Below are 17,452 nucleotides of genomic sequence, written 5' to 3'. Positions count from 1 at the left end.
ATGTAAAGACCATCGAGGCTAGGAAGAAACTGCATCAACTAACGGGCAAAATAACCAGTTAATATCATAATGGCAGGATCAAGTTCACACATAACAATATTAACCTTAAATGTAAATGGACTAAATGCTCCAATTAAAAGACACAGACTGGCAAACTGGATAAAGAGTCAAGACCCATCAGTCTGCTGTATTCAGGAGACCCATCTCACACGCAGAGACATACATAGGCTCAAAATAAAGGGATGGAGGAAGATCTACCAAGCAAATGGAGAACAAAAAAAAGCAGGGGTTGCAATACTAGTCTCTGATAAAACAGACTTTAAACCATCAAAGATCAAAAGAGACAAAGAAGGCCATTACATAATGGTAAAGGGATCAATTCAACAGGAAGAGCTAACTATCCTAAATATATATGCACCCAATACAGGAGCACCCAGATTCATCAAGCAAGTCCTTAGAGACTTACAAAGAGACTTAGACTCCCATACAATAATAATGGGAGACTTCAACACTCCACTGTCAACATTAGACAGATCAACGAGACAGAAAGTTAACAAGGATATCCAGGAATTGAACTCATCTCTGCAGCAAGCAGACCTAATAGACATCTATAGAACTCTCCACCCCAAATCAACAGAATATACATTCTTCTCAGCACCACATCATACTTACTCCAAAATTGACCACGTAATTGGAAGTAAAGCACTCCTCAGCAAATGTACAAGAACAGAAATTATAACAAACTGTCTCTCAGACCACAGTGCAATCAAACTAGAACTCAGGACTAAGAAACTCAATCAAAACCGCTCAACTACATGGAAACTGAACAACCTGCTCCTGAATGACTACTGGGTACATAACGAAATGAAGGCAGAAATAAAGATGTTCTTTGAAACCAATGAGAACAAAGATACAACATACCAGAATCTCTGGGACACATTTAAAGCAGTGTGTAGAGGGAAATTTATAGCACTAAATGCCCACAAGAGAAAGCAGGAAAGATCTAAAATTGACACTCTAACATCGCAATTAAAAGAACTAGAGAAGCAAAAGCAAACACATTCGAAAGCTAGCAGAAGGCAAGAAATAACTAAGATCAGAGCAGAACTGAAGGAGATAGAGACACAAAAAACCCTCCAAAAAATCAATGAATCCAGGAGTTGGTTTTTTGAAAAAATCAACAAAATTGACAGACCACTAGCCAGACTAATAAAGAAGAAAAGAGAGAAGAATCAAATCGACGCAATTAAAAATGATAAAGGGGATATCACCACCGACCCCACAGAAATACAAACTACCATCAGAGAATACTATAAACACCTCTACGCAAATAAACTGGAAAATCTAGAAGAAATGGATAATTTCCTGGACACTTACACTCTTCCAAGACTAAACCAGGAAGAAGTTGAATCCCTGAATAGACCAATAGCAGGCTCTGAAATTGAGGCAACAATTAATAGCCTACCAACCAAAAAAAGTCCAGGACCAGATGGATTCACAGCTGAATTCTACCAGAGGTACAAGGAGGAGTTGGTACCATTCCTTCTGAAACTATTCCAATCAATAGAAAAAGAGGGAATCCTCCCTAACTCCTTTTATGAGGCCAACATCATCCTGATACCAAAGCCTGGCAGAGACACAACAAAAAAAGAGAATTTTAGACCAATATCCCTGATGAACATCGATGCAAAAATCCTCAATAAAATACTGGCAAACCGGATTCAGCAACACATCAAAAAGCTTATCCACCATGATCAAGTGGGCTTCATCCCTGGGATGCAAGACTGGTTCAACATTCGCAAATCAATAAACATAATCCAGCATATAAACAGAACCAAAGACAAGAACCACATGATTATCTCAATTGATGCAGAAAAGGCTTTGGACAAAATTCAACAGCCCTTCATGCTAAAAACGCTCAATAAATTCGGTATTGATGGAACGTACCTCAAAATAATAAGAGCTATTTATGACAAACCCACAGCCAATATCATACTGAATGGGCAAAAACTGGAAAAATTCCCTTTGAAAACTGGCACAAGACAGGGATGCCCTCTCTCACCACTCCTATTCAACATAGTGTTGGAAGTTCTGGCTAGGGCAATCAGGCAAGAGAAAGAAATCAAGGGTATTCAGTTAGGAAAAGAAGAAGTCAAATTGTCCCTGTTTGCAGATGACATGATTGTATATTTAGAAAACCCCATTGTCTCAGCCCAAAATCTCCTTAAGCTGATAAGCAACTTCAGCAAAGTCTCAGGATACAAAATTAATGTGCAAAAATCACAAGCATTCGTATACACCAGTAACAGACAAACAGAGAGCCAAATCATGAATGAACTTCCATTCACAATTGCTTCAAAGAGAATCAAATACCTAGGAATCCAACTTACAAGGGATGTAAAGGACCTCTTCAAGGAGAACTACAAACCACTGCTCAGTGAAATAAAAGAGGACACAAACAAATGGAAGAACATACCATGCTCATGGATAGGAAGAATCAATATCGTGAAAATGGCCATACTGCCCAAGGTAATTTATAGATTCAATGCCATCCCCATCAAGCTACCAATGAGTTTCTTCACAGAATTGGAAAAAACTGCTTTAAAGTTCATATGGAACCAAAAAAGAGCCCGCATCTCCAAGACAATCCTAAGTCAAAAGAACAAAGCTGGAGGCATCACGCTACCTGACTTCAAACTATACTACAAGGCTACAGTAACCAAAACAGCATGGTACTGGTACCAAAACAGAGATATAGACCAATGGAACAGAACAGAGTCCTCAGAAATAATACCACACATCTACAGCCATTTGATCTTTGACAAACCTGAGAGAAACAAGAAATGGGGAAAGGATTCCCTATTTAATAAATGGTGCTGGGAAAATTGGCTAGCCATAAGTAGAAAGCTGAAACTGGATCCTTTCCTTACTCCTTATACGAAAATTAATTCAAGATGGATTAGAGACTTAAATGTTAGACCTAATACCATAAAAATCCTAGAGGAAAACCTAGGTAGTACCATTCAGGACATAGGCATGGGCAAAGACTTCATGTCTAAAACACCAAAAGCAACGGCAGCAAAAGCCAAAATTGACAAATGGGATCTCATTAAACTAAAGAGCTTCTGCACAGCAAAAGAAACTACCATCAGAGTGAACAGGCAACCTACAGAATGGGAGAAAATTTTTGCAATCTACTCATCTGACAAAGGGCTAATATCCAGAACCTACAAAGAACTCAAACAAATTTACAAGAAAAAAACAAACAACCCCATCAAAAAGTGGGCAAAGGATATGAACAGACATTTCTCAAAAGAAGACATTCATACAGCCAACAGACACATGAAAAAATGCTCATCATCACTCACCATCAGAGAAATGCAAATCAAAACCACAATGAGATACCATCTCACACCAGTTAGAATGGCGATCATTAAAAAGTCAGGAAACAACAGGTGCTGGAGAGGATGTGGAGAAATAGGAACACTTTTACACTGTTGGTGGGATTGTAAACTAGTTCAACCATTATGGAAAACAGTATGGCGATTCCTCAAGGATCTAGAACTAGATGTACCATATGACCCAGCCATCCCATTACTGGGTATATACCCAAAGGATTATAAATTATGCTGCTATAAAGACACATGCACACGTATGTTTATTGCGGCACTATTCACAATAGCAAAGACTTGGAATCAACCCAAATGTCCATCAGTGACAGATTGGATTAAGAAAATGTGGCACATATACACCATGGAATACTATGCAGCCATAAAAAAGGATGAGTTTGAGTCCTTTGTAGGGACTTGGATGCAGCTGGAATCCATCATTCTTAGCAAACTATCACAAGAACAGAAAACCAAACACCGCATGTTCTCACTCATAGGTGGGAACTGAACAATGAGATCACTCGGACTCAGGAAGGGGAACATCACACACCGGGGCCTATCATGGGGAGGGGGGAGGGGGGAGGGATTGCATTGGGAGTTATACCTGATGTAAATGACGAGTTGATGGGTGCAGCACAGCAACATGGCACAAGTATATATATGTAACAAACCTGCACGTTATGCACATGTACCCTACAACTTAAAGTATAATAATAATAAATTAATTAAAAAAAAAGAAAGAAATTAACAAAAAAAAAAAAAAAAAAGAAATGGGACCTTTAAGAGATGATTAAGCTATGAGGGCTCCTCCCTCATGAATGGGATGGAGGACCTTATAAAAGAGGCTTCACACAGCATTTTGAAATCTTACCCTTCTACCTTCTGCCATGTGAGGACTCAGTGCTCCTCTCTTGCAGAGGATGCAGCCCTCACCAGACAGACGAACTGGCTGGCACCTTGCTCTTGAACTTCCCAGCCTCCGGAGCTGTGAGAAATTACATTTCTGTTCTTTTTCAATCACCCTGTCTATGGTATTTTGTTACAGCAACACAAACAGACCAAGACATTAATATATCAATAAAGATTTGTTTTTTAAAAAAACCTAAACATGCAATTAATATATAACCAGCAGTTGTACTCTTGGGTAATCATGTTAGAGAAATGAAAACTTCCATTTACACAAAAATTTGTATATGAATTTTCATAGCAGCCTTACTCCTAATAGTCAAAAACTGAAAAAATAGTTTCCTTCAATAGATGAATGGTTAAACCATGGTACACCTATACCATGGAATAGTACTTGGCAATAAAGGAACTACTGAAACACACAACTTGGTTGAGTCTCCAGGGGATTATGTTGAGTGAAAAAAAAAAACAATACCAAAAGGTTACATACTATATGCATTCAATTAAGTGATAAAATTATAGAGATGGAGAAGAGATCACACTTGCCAAGGGTTAGGAATAGACAAGTGGGGAAAGGAAAAGGAGGATGGGTTTGGTTATAGAAGGGCAATACAAGCATACTTTCTGGTGATAGAACCGTTCTGTATCTTGACTATGATAGGAACATACAAACTTTCTCAAGTGATAAAATTGTTTTTAAAAAAGCCGAAAGTCAGACACACAAATGAATACAAACTGCAGCCTTATGAGATGTTACCACTGGGGAAAATTGCGGAAAGGGTATCTCTCTGTATTATTTCTTACAACTACATATGAATTTATTATGATTTCAAGATAAAACTTTTAATTTAAAAAACAGCTAACACTAATTTGCATGAAGGGTGTTTTAAAATCTAGATTGAAGAATGCTATCTGTAATATGTGTCATTTCAAACTCACCCAAATTGGGATGGATGCAGAAAGATGACAAGGCTCTACCTGGGCCCACATCTTCATTTTCCAGTAGAGCAGAGTAATTCACCACACCAGGGTTATTTGCCAGACTGGGTTCTCCTCGTGACAGACCTGCCATAGGTACTGCTGTAGTAGCATCGGCAAATGAGATGACAGCATGGGTACTTTCAGCACCTCCACTGATAAAGTTACATGGCATACCGAAACAAGGAAATGAGCCACCTTGTGCGACATACGGCTGTAATGAACGTGAGGAGACAATTCTGGGATATGATGAACTCTCACTGAGGTCTCCTTCCTGCAGTTCAGGACATGCTGCTGACTCAAGAGATGCTACAGCAGGGCTGGCCCAGGCATGGGTTTCCTGCCTTTCTGCTGGTGGTGGTGTGCTAGACTGTACCTATCCCGGGTAAGAGAACAGAATGAGTCAAGTTATTTTCTTCGGTTCCTAGACTTCAATTTTTCCATGAGACATACAATCAAAACTTTTTTGTGTAAATCCAGACGACCTCTAAAATGACACCAACCCAGTATAAATCAACTGTAACTTAAAATGAGGCTTAAAAAGTTGATTTTAAAAAAACATTCCTACGTATTTTCCTTGCAACATCATTTTCCATTGTTAAGGATAAATGCTGTACTTTGATTATATGATTTTTATTCTTCTTCAACCCTGCGTTTTATACATGATAATTACTAACATAAAAATACTAAGTGTTGTAATCTGTCAGACCTAAACTTCAGCATTCTTCCAAGGGAATTTTAGTCCCCCATCTGCTATTAAAGTAAGTAGAGAAAAGCCTTGCTAATCTCAGAGTTACTAGTTCTCTATCAGTTCTAACTGATTGGTGTCTTTAGGAGCTAGAGGTTTATCAAAGTTGTAAAAATGTTTTTGTGACACATTTTATCAAAGGTGGTTGCTCCCAAGAACACTGCACTTCTGAAACAGCTCCACAAAGATGGTCAACTTGCATAGTGGTATTTTCAATAAGATCTTCTACATTCTATTATACTTAAAAAATAGTAGTTCATATTTCAAAAGAAAAATAACATGTGAAAACGCCATTAAGTCAAATGTTAACTGCTAGACACAACAAAAGTTCTCAAGCCATCAGAAATGTCTTGCTACTATTTGAGGCCTGGCTGTAGGTGACACAAAGCCAGCAGGCTGAGCTCAGGAGCCCGAACATCCCCTCTGCTGCTCTACCCCGTGCAGGCACTAAGGATGCTCTAATGCCAGCAAATGAAAGTGCCGCTATGCCTCTACACCAGCACATTTATGATGAAGACACTGCACATCAAGGAAGGTGCTATTTTACGAAAGAAATCCTCAAATCTGCTAAAAGGCCAAAGACTCACTTTATAATGTTCATATGTAACATATATGTTCATCTATGTACAAATATGAGGTCTATATTATATACAGAGAGTGAGTGTTCCACTCCAGAAAGAACAGTAAGCCAAATATAACAGATGTGACTTTTGGCTTCAAACATTTTAAAATCATGCAGTCAACAACTAATCTTACAAAACCATTGAGTACACATCCCCTACGTGCCAATCAAGCATATATGACTGATAAAAATCTGAGAATTCCTCTTGAAATACACAGAAACTTTGGGCAAAAAAAAAAAAATACACTTAAACAAAGGGCCAGAAACATTTCCTCATTCATTCATTCAACTAAACCTTTATTGACGGCCTACCATCTGGCAGAACTACTTTGCTATGTGTTGGAAACATGGACTGAAAGAAAGCTCCTAACCGGGCACGGTGGCTCATGCCTGTAATCCCAGCACTTTGGGAGGCCGAGACAGGCGGATCACTTGAGCTCAGAAGTTCGAGACCAGCCTGAGCAATATGGCAGAACTCCATCTCTAACAAAAACAACAACAACAACAACAACAAAACCTCCGTTTCCGGAAAAAAAAAAAAAAACAAAAAAGTAGCCAGGCATGGTGGCATGCACCTGTAGTCCCAGATACTTGGGAGCCTGAGGTGGGAGAATCACCTGAGCCTGGGAAGTTGAGGATACAGTGAGCCACGATTGCACCACTGCACTCCTGCCTGGGCAACGGAATGAGACCCTGTCAAAAAAAGCTCCTGTCCTAGAGGAACTGCCATCTCAGCTGGGAGAGAGACAAGTAAAGAGAGGATTCCAATAGACAAAGTGATTAGCAGCCTGGAACAGTGGTTTGCAAAGTGGTCCACAGACCAGTAGCATCAACATCACCTGAAGCTCATTAGAAATGCCAAATTTCAGGTTGTACCCCAGACCTCTGGAGTCAGAAACTCTGAGAGTGGCAACAGTGGTCTATGTTTTCACAAGCCCCCAGGTGATTCTGATGCTCCCAGTAAGAACCACTGGGCTATGGCAATGAGGTAAATAGTGCAGGCTCTAGGGGAACATGGTTGGGGTCAAATACTAGAGTCCAGCCACTTATTGGCTGTGTGACCCTGGGCAAGTTACTTAAACTCTCTGTGCTTCAATGTCCTCATGTAGGGAATCGGAATGAAAATCTCTCTCAGGGTTCTCTTGAGGACAAGAACCTTGCTATAGTATTAGGTTAATATTAACAGTAACAACACTACACTATGCCCGGTCCAACAGTGCTCAGTGGTCTCTTCCTGTTACTATTGTTATTACCAGCACCATGACACAGACAGGAACAGGAGGCTAAGCATGCACAGAAGAGTGGGCCTAACCCAGGCTGGCAGTCATGGAGAGCTTTTCAGAGGAGGTGAGGTCTGAAGTGAGAATTAAAACATGAGAAGGTGCTTGCCAGGTGAGGATGCATGGAAGGGTTTACAGGGTAGAAGAAACAGTAGGTTCAAAAATACCCAGAGAGAAAAACAGGAACCCAGATGTGAAGACAGCGAGTATGAATGACATTCCAGGAGCGGGGCTGTCATGGGAAGGAGAGAGTGAGGATGACAGCAAAGAAGGGATGGGAGGCAAGAGAAGTGGCTTCTCCAAGCTGTGGGAGAACTTGTAGAGGGGAAGGAGGGACAGGGGCTAGAGCCAGAGGAGAGAGAGAGGGACGCCCGATGGGGGGCAGCTCTGAGTTCGGGGAGGGGACTAGATGCAGAAAGCAGCAAGGATGTCAGCCCTGGTCACTAGATTGGTCGGGAAGGGGTCAGAAGAAGGGCAGGGATGGGGGCAGTTGGTTGGCTGTGGGGACAGATATGAGGAGTTGGAGGAGAGGACTGCCCCAGGCACTCCACTGTCTCCAGGAGTGAAGAGGCAGGACTAGGGGGCTGAGATAGGCTGGGGACTGCCAACAGAGGGGGTCCTCCTCTGCTCCCAGCTAAGCAGGATGGAGGTGGACTCAAGAGGGAACTGGGATGAAAGAATAAGGCATGCTGCAGCGCCACCCCTATGATCTAGAACGGGCAGGGGAGGAAAGAGCCAACTCCTTAGGAGCAATGGAGAGGAGCCATTGGGGCCATTTCAGGCTGACTGTGGCCCTAGGCACCTCCTCCCACAGATACTGCCTCCCACCCCAGTGTGCAGGCTTGCCGAGGGGGACCCTGGTCTAGCAGTGCAGGGGAGGCAGGCTAGGGAGAACCTGCTCCCTACCCTCTCAGCTCGCCTCTGTACCCACTTCCCCCCAAGACTGCATGTGTCCCTTGGAAGCCCTCCACTTCTGTTCTCCCCCATGATCATGATAAATGCCCAAACAATTTCACTTCCCAAAATATTTTAGCTCATTCCATTCAAGAAACATTATACACGGTAAGAAACATTTTTTTTTTCTAATAAACCTTCATTACCTCTGGCTTATAACACAAAATCCCCGGTAATCACATATTTACCAACATGGTGATTCTTATAAGGAAAAGAAGGAAACAAAATGCTTCAGAGCTCATTGTCTAATGAAAAGAAGCATACAGATTCAGGAGAGAGAGATATTTCCTTAAGCCTGAGTTCAGAGTAATTCTACAGTGTATACGAAGACTGAAAAAGAATCCAAATTGCTTTCTTGGAATATATTTGGCAATGAGGATTTAATATAATATAAAGATTCAAAGTCTGGTATACACTCATTAATGATACTTCCACCTTCTTCACAATCAAGTATTTATGTTACTGTCTAAGGAAAGTTTATTAATAAACCAAAAGGAAATATGAAAGAAAGAAAAGTTCAGGACTTCTATTTCATTTTCAAGAAGCACCTAAGGCCTATTTGTGATATCAAAGGACCTTTGCCGATTGCAAATCCTACAACTACAGGAAAAGATATATTTGCAGAATTGTGTTCTCTTTAACCCAGCTACACTTAAGACACCATTTTCATCAAGCTTAACCATTTATATACTTTGTGGTAGATAAATGAGTTTTCTAGCACCAGAACTGCTTTAAAAGCAAGTGTTTCTAACCATGAACAAAGAACCAAATGTTAAATGGCTTTTGATTTTCAAATAAACCAACAGTGACACTCTGTGGACAAGACAGGAAACACTTAACCACCTATATTTCTTGATAAATTAATCTGTAAATCATCTTAAAATATTTTTTGGAGTAAGGCAGGGTATAAATAAGTAACCAAACAGTAAATAACCATTATATTTCTGAAAAATTATTCTAAGGATGAATTGTGGGCCATAAAAATAATTTTAACATAAACATACCAAGTAGTTATCTACTTCTTTGTTTCAAAATACATAATAAAAAATTAACTGAATTAGCCCAGCATTACAAACTTATTAGACAGCCAAAATTATATCAAATTATAATAGATATTAATAATTGTAAACACAATATTACCATCTTACCCTTGTATAGTGCTTCATGCTTTCCAAAGTGCTTTCAGATAATTATGTACAAAACCATGACACTGGGCAGATAATTAGCATTATCCCCAAAAATGAAAACATTGAGGCTGACAGAAGTTAAGAATTGCCTACACTACTTACGTGGCACTGATATCCACATCCTTATGTAGGTAAACAAATACATTTTCTGTTAAGCCAAATTATATATAGTTTAATAATCTATTTTATTCAACTTCAGAGATCAAAAAGCACAGGAGAATATAGTGGTAATGTAAAACAGTACGACCACTTAGGAAAACTGGCAATTTCTCATAAACTTTCAATTACCCCATTACCTAATACTTCCACTCCCAGGTATTTACCCAAATTAAATGTAAACATAGGTTCACAAAGAGACTGCCATAAGCGTGTTCATAGTCACTTTATTCCTAATAGCCCAAAATTGCAAACAACCCAAATGTCCATCAAAAGAATGGATAGGCCGGGTGCAGTGGCTCATGCCTGTAGTCCCAGGGCTTTGGGAAGCTGAGGCAGGCAGATCTCCTGAGGTCAGGAGTTTAACACCAGCCTGGCCAACATGGTGAAACACCGTCTCTACTAAAAATACAAAAATTAGCCAAATGTGGTGGTGGGCGCCTGTAATTCCAACTAGTCAAGAAGCTGAGGTAGGAGAATCGCTTGAACCCGGGAGGTGGAGGTTGCAGTGAGCCGAGATGGTGTCACTGCACTCCAACCTGGATGACATAGCAAGACTCCGTCTCAGAGGGAAAAAAAAAATGGGTAAGCAGATTATGAGCATTCATATGACAGAATACCACTCAGCAATGAACAGGAATGTAATATTAATACTATGAAACAAATCTCCAAAACATTATTCTAAGGAAAAAAGACTATGACCCAAAACAGTACATACCGTACAATTCTATTTATGTGAAGTTCTAGAACAGGCAAAACTCATCTAGGATGGAAAAAAACATCAAAATGTATTTCCCCCAAAGTTAAGGAAGATGGGGACTTACCGGGAAGAGGTCCCAGGTCACTTTCTAGGGTGATGAAAATGTTCATTACCATCTTTTTTTTTTTTTTTTTTTTTTTTTTTTTTGAGACAGAGTATTGTTCTGTCACCCAGGCTGGAGTGCAGTGGCACAATCTCGGCTCAATGCAACCTCCGCCTCCCAGGTTCAAGCGATTCTCCTGCCTCAGCCTCCCGAGTAGCTAGGATTTCAGGCATGCACCACCACGCTCAGCTAGTTTTTTTGTATTTTTAGTAGAGATGGGGTTTCACCATGTTGACCAGGCTGGTCTCAAACTTCTGACCTCAGGTGATCTACCTGCCTTGGCCTCCCAAAGTGCTGGGATTACAGGCGTGAGCCACCACACCCGGCCAAAATGTTTATTATCTTCATGGGGTGTAAGTATACACATTTTTCAAAACTCACTGATTTGTGCATTTGACTGCATGAAATTCAACTCCATTTCTTAAAAAGAAATACAGCAGAATGAAAAGAACAAAGAGAGATTTTCACTTTAATAAACAAACCATAATATCTACCTCTGGAGTAGATAATCTTCCTCTTTTTGGCAAATCCACTTCCTCTGAGTTGTAACTGTATCTTCTTAAATGTACTGGGCATTTGATCTGTGAAATGGTTTGGTCACCATGGGCTACTGCGAAGCAATGCATAAAAAAGTTCTTTCATACACTACTCTTTTTTTTTTTTTTTTTTTTTTTTTTTTTGAGACGGAGTCTGGCTCTGTCGCCCGGGCTGGAGTGCAGTGGCTGGATCTCAGCTCACTGCAAGCTCCGCCCCCCGGGTTTACGGCATTCTCCTGCCTCAGCCTCCCGAGTAGCTGGGACTACAGGCGCCCGCCGCCTCGCCCGGCTAGTTTTTTTTTTTTTTTTTTTTTTGTATTTTTTTTTTAGTAGAGACGGGGTTTCACCGTGTTCGCCAGGATGGTCTCGATCTCCTGACCTCGTGATCCGCCCGTCTCGGCCTCCCAAAGTGCTGGGATTACAGGCTTGAGCCACCGCGCCCGGCCTTCATACACTACTCTCTTAATAACCTTAATACGGATATGTTCTCAGAATTGGACTTTGGGTTGAATTTTAGAGTGACAAAACAAGAATTCTTCCATAATCAATTTAGAGTAACTCTTTTAAAACTGAAGGGCTATATTACCCATGACTAGGAATAAGAATCAAATCAAATGCAATTGCAAACTGTGAAGTGACTGCTTAGTAACTTAAAGCCTACACAGTAAATGCTGGAAACAAATGAACAAGAGAATGCAAGGGCTAACTGCTTTTGTAAAGGAGCCCCAAAAGGCCCTTGACTAAGGAGACGGCATTGTGTCCAAAATGTAAGCCAGGAATCTATTCTAGATCGGACCCCCACCACTATGTGGGCTGGGCAGACCACTAGAGACACCACCTCCTCATCTGCCAGGTTAACATCAGTTGAGATGATCTCTAAGGTTCATTTCAGCTTTCAAGTTAGGATTGCCTTATTAAAGTTCATATTAATCCTAAATAAATGGATGTGAAATGTAAGCCAAACAATCTAGAATTAGGAAGGTCTGGTTATGGCTCTGAGTCACTTAACTACGGAACTAGAAGAAGACATTGGCCGCAACAGTATTGGATTATATCTTGTACTAGAGATTTGCTTTGAAAGCCTGCATCACAGTGACTGGGAGGGACACTTTAATGAAAGAGCTACTTCACTTAAACCTTCCTGAGCCAGGGCAGTAATGAGAGGCACAATTAAGGGATTCAGGTTTCATCTCTTTCCTGTTCCCTTTCATTCTATAGTGGAGATCCTAATGACCAAGGACCCAAAAGAGAGAAATCAAAAGGGGATAAAGAAAATGGGAGAACTCTCAAGTTAGATAAACACAGACTAAAGTTATATAGAAATATCAAGTTATAAAATACCTCCAGGCTGGACCCAGTGGCTCACACCTGTAATCCCAACATTTTAGGAGGCTGAGGCAGGATGATCACTTGAGCTCAAGAGTTGGAGACCAGCCTGGGCAACATAGCAAGATATCATCTCTAATAAAAATTTTTAAAAAATTAGCTGGCATGGTGGCATGCACCTGTCATCCCAGCTACTGGGAAGGCTGAGGTGGGAGAATTGCTTGAGCCCAAGAGGTTGAAGCTGCAGTAAGCTGTGATCGTGCCACTGCACTCCAGCCTGGGTGACAGAGTGAGACCCTGTCTCAAAAAATATAATAATAATAATAAAAGATACAGTAAGATACCTCCAAATTGAGCTGTAACTTCAACCAAATTTTATTTTTTAAACTGTTTGAGCTTTTTCTGACTATAATACAAGCTATAAGTAATTAAATTCTGATGTATTCAAACAAAGGAACTACACAGCAATGAGAATAAACGAACTATTGCAGCACATAGCAAGAAGTAAAAAAAGCCAGACACAAGCCGGGTGTGGTGGCACGTGCCTATAGTGCCAGCTACACAGGAGCTGAGGCAGGAGGATCAATTGAGCCCAGGAGTTCAAGTACAGCATGGGCAACACAGCAGGACCCTGTTTCTGAAAAAAATGCCAGATATAAAAGAGAGTATAGCATATGATTCAATTGGTATAAAACTCAAAAACAGAAAAAAGTAATCTATGGTAGGAGAAGTCAGGATAGTGGTTACCTTACAAAGAGTAGTAGTGACTGAAAGGGGTTGGATAAGATTCTAGGGAGCTCATAACCTTATATTTCTTGGTATGGGTGCTGGTTATATGCATGTATTAGTTTGAAAATTATTTAAGCTGTATATTTATGATGTGTGCATATTTTGTATGTCATATGACTTCCATAAAAAGTTCACCTATGGCCGGGCGTGGTGGCTCATGCCTGTAATTCCAGCACTTTGGGAGGCTGAGGTGGGCGGATCGCTTGAGGCCAGGAGTTCGAGACCAGCCTGGCCACGATGTAAAATCCCCTCTCTATTAAAAATACAAAAATTAGCTGGGTGTGGTGGTGCACGTCTGTAATCCCAGCTACTCGGGAGGCTGAGGCAGAAGAGTCGCTTGAGCCCGGGAGGCAGAGATTGCAGTGAGCTGAGATCACACCACTGCACCCCAACCTGGGCAACAGAGAGAGACTCCATCTCAAAAAAAAAAAAAAAAAAAAAGTTCACCTAAAAAATTCAGCTCATTATAAATAACTCAGAATCTAAATAAAAAGAGAAAGCAATCCATCAGCAATAAATATTGTAACCTTTAAATACATTTATCTTACTCATATATTTTTTAAGCAATTTTGTGTGTCATTTATAATTTTAAAAATATTTTTAAATGCCTGCATAATATTCCATTTTATGGTTGTCCAGAGGTTCTGTTATCTGTTTTCCACTGTAGGACATTTATATGGCTTCTAATTTTTCACTATTTTGATATAATGATGTGTATACATTGAAAGGCAAACATTTATCATTTTAATCATTTGTAAGTATACAATTCAGTGGCATTAAATATATTCAGAGACTTGTATAATGATCATCACTATCTATACCCAAAATATTTCTATCATCTCCAACATATACTCTGTACCCATTACACTCCCCCTCACCTCAGTCCCTGGTAACCTCTATTCTACTTTCTGTCTCCATGATATCAGATGTTCTATAACACACTAAAGAAGTATCCTGCTAGCCCTGCTTATAGTTTTAAAACCAAAACAGATAAGTGATATCAAACTGCTTTTTTGGTATCAGATCAGGGAGCAAACCATAACCTGTGGACCAAATCCGCTTTGCCACCTGCTTTTGTATAGCTCATAAGCTAAGATGTTATGGAGTTTTTTTATATTTCTAAATTATGGAGGGGGAGAATATCTCCTGAAATGGAAAAATTATAGGAAATTCAAATTTCAACGACCATAAAGTTTTATTGAAACACAGCCACAACCATCTGTTTACATATCAGCTGCTTTCATGCTATAAAGGCAGAGTTAAATACTTAAAGCAGAGACCTTATGGCCTGTGAAGCCTAAAATATTTACTATCTGGCCCCTTACAGAAAAAATGTACCAGTCTCCAACATAAGCAATAACATTTCCATGTTTTGAAGAGAAGAAAATCCAATTCTCTAAGCAAAGGGTAAAGAATAAATTGTCATATAGCTAAGGAAGAAATATTCCAAGGAATTAACGTCTCATGACTCTCTGTACAAGTGAGGATGTGGAGGGTCTCACATTTCCTAGAGAGCCATTCAAAGGACTAGTGGCTATAGCAGTTCTGGTTGCAGGACTGCACTTTCCATGGGGTCTTGGACGCTAATGTAAATTTCAAATTCCAATTGTTTATTGTTGGCATGTAGTACAGTGATTAACTTTTGTATATTAACCTGTTTCCTGCAACGTTGCTATAATCACTTATGACTTCCAGGAGATTTTTGTTGATTCTTTGAGACTTTCTACATAGATAATCATGCCACCTGCTCCATGGACTCTTGACTCAAGCTGTTATTCCTAGAAGTTCAGTTTTAGCTTTTTACTTTTGCATTGCCACCAAATTGTTATAATTATAGTTGCCAGATATAAATAATTGTTCAAAGAGAATATATTCTCCCCAACGCTTCCTGAGACTGTCTCACACAGAACAAAAGAGACATGGCAAAGGTTAAGTGAAGTGAAAACGCAAACAGAAGTAAACATTGTGGTATTACCACGAAGCTAAGCCCTCTGGTCATAACTAATTATTGTAAAGGTTACAGGAATATTTAAGCAATTTACTGGAAATGGGGACCAGAGAGCAAAATTTTGCCAAAGAGGAAATTTAACAAAATTACCATATGACATTTGGAGTGGACGGTGATGGTCATCACTGCCGCCTGGAAAATTTGGTTGTGTGGCTGTGTCATCAGTGGGATTATCTGCTGTGTCATAAGTGGAATCATTTGCTATGTCATCAGTGGAATTATCTGCTGTTTCAGAATCTTCCACCATCTCAATACTGCACTCATTGTTATCATCACTGTCGTCAACAGTTACAATAACAAAATCTAAGAATAAGCAAAGAGAAAGATTAGATTCAATACCACATTAAATAAACAGTTTCTTGAGGAAGCTACCTTATAAAGTTATAGATTGTTTAAAAAACATATCTTAGCTGAAAATTTGTATTATGTATTTTTATATCTGTAATCATTACAAGTTAGCTATTGAACCAATAGTAGGAAGTTTTGAAGTATGTATATACATATGTATGCATATACACACATAGACTACTATCTCTAGTACTTCCAATTTCGTAGAGCAATAAATTTCTTCTCATTTAAGAAATGTGGCCAGCTGGCCCATGCCACAGTGTTCAATGATATCCTTTTAACTTAAATGATGCAACTGGTGTTAAGTAGACATACTTGTGGTGACCATGATGTTCTAAACTTGTTCTCTAAAAACTAGTATTAGTGTCTATGATGACTGATAATGCAGAAATAAAGTGCAAAAGTAAATGTTGTTATGAAATGAATTAAATCTGAATCTCACAAAATGTGAAATAGGTAACCACAAATATACCAGATGTGAAATATCAACTTGGTAAACCATTTTAATGAACACGAAAACACATTATGCAAAATGTCTAAGATCAAAATAAGCTTTATTTCTTAAAGCTGGCCTGAAAAAGAACACATTTAAGCTCGAAGTATTTACTCAGAGATCACATTTAAACTACATCATAACTTGGATTTATTCTATTTATTTCAAAAAGACTAATGCAGGAGAATAAAATAATTAGCTAGTGTGAGGGGCATGTGATGATTTGAAAATGGTACTAAATTAAGAATCACAGAATGAAGGTTCCAATTCAGGCTCTGTAATTATCCAGAGGTATGACCATTGGGCTAGGTAAATTGACTCTTTTGCCTCTGTTTTCTCACCCATAAAAAGTGGGGTTTTTTTAAGAGTCACTCTGAAGTCTACTTAATAGTCTTCATGGGAAAAAAAATATGACATTAGAAACCACTTAACCATCTAAACCAAAGTATTAAATAAACAAAAGCTTAAATAAATTATGGTATTTCCCTGAGCTGGAATGGTATATTGCCAATAAGAAGTGTGTTCTCAGGCAGGGCGCGGAAGCGAATGCCTGTAATCCCAGTACTTTGGGAGGCCAAGTGGGGCAGATCGCTTGAGCTCAGAAGTTCGAGACCAACCTGGACAACATGGCAAAATTCCGCCTCTACCAAAAAATAATAATGATGATAATAATACAAAAATTAGCCATGCGTGGTGGCATGCGCCTGTAGTCCCAGTTACTCGGGAGGCTGAGGTGGGATGGCTTGCACCTGGGAGGCTGAGGTTGCAGTGAGCCAGGATCCCGCCACTGCACTCCAGCCTGGGCGGCAAAAGGAGACCTTGTCTCAAACAAAAAAGGAAGGAAGGAAGGAAGGAAGGAAGGAAGGAAG

The 17,452-nt window shown here is 39.7% G+C and overlaps 1 protein-coding gene across 6 annotated transcripts in view; it reads right to left on the bottom strand.

Moving 5' to 3' along the window:
* LOC105478283 (BEN domain containing 2) overlaps positions 1 to 17,452 on the bottom strand; it is a 64,117-nt gene that overhangs the window by 43,795 nt on the left and 2,870 nt on the right. For all 6 annotated transcript variants that reach the window (XM_071088513.1, XM_071088518.1, XM_071088514.1 and 3 more), the window contains exons 2-4: positions 15,833 to 16,045; positions 11,578 to 11,693; positions 5,235 to 5,649 (exon numbers count right to left, since the gene is read on the bottom strand). In XM_071088513.1, the coding sequence (XP_070944614.1) occupies positions 5,235 to 5,649; positions 11,578 to 11,693; positions 15,833 to 16,045 (744 nt within the window). The remainder of the gene's footprint in view (positions 1 to 5,234; positions 5,650 to 11,577; positions 11,694 to 15,832; positions 16,046 to 17,452) is intronic.

This window comes from Macaca nemestrina, chromosome X (assembly GCF_043159975.1).
Source record: "Macaca nemestrina isolate mMacNem1 chromosome X, mMacNem.hap1, whole genome shotgun sequence".
Classification (NCBI taxonomy): Eukaryota; Metazoa; Chordata; class Mammalia; order Primates; family Cercopithecidae; genus Macaca; species Macaca nemestrina.
The sequence above is the reverse complement of the archived record's forward strand: the minus strand, read 5'-3'. Positions and strand labels throughout refer to the sequence as shown.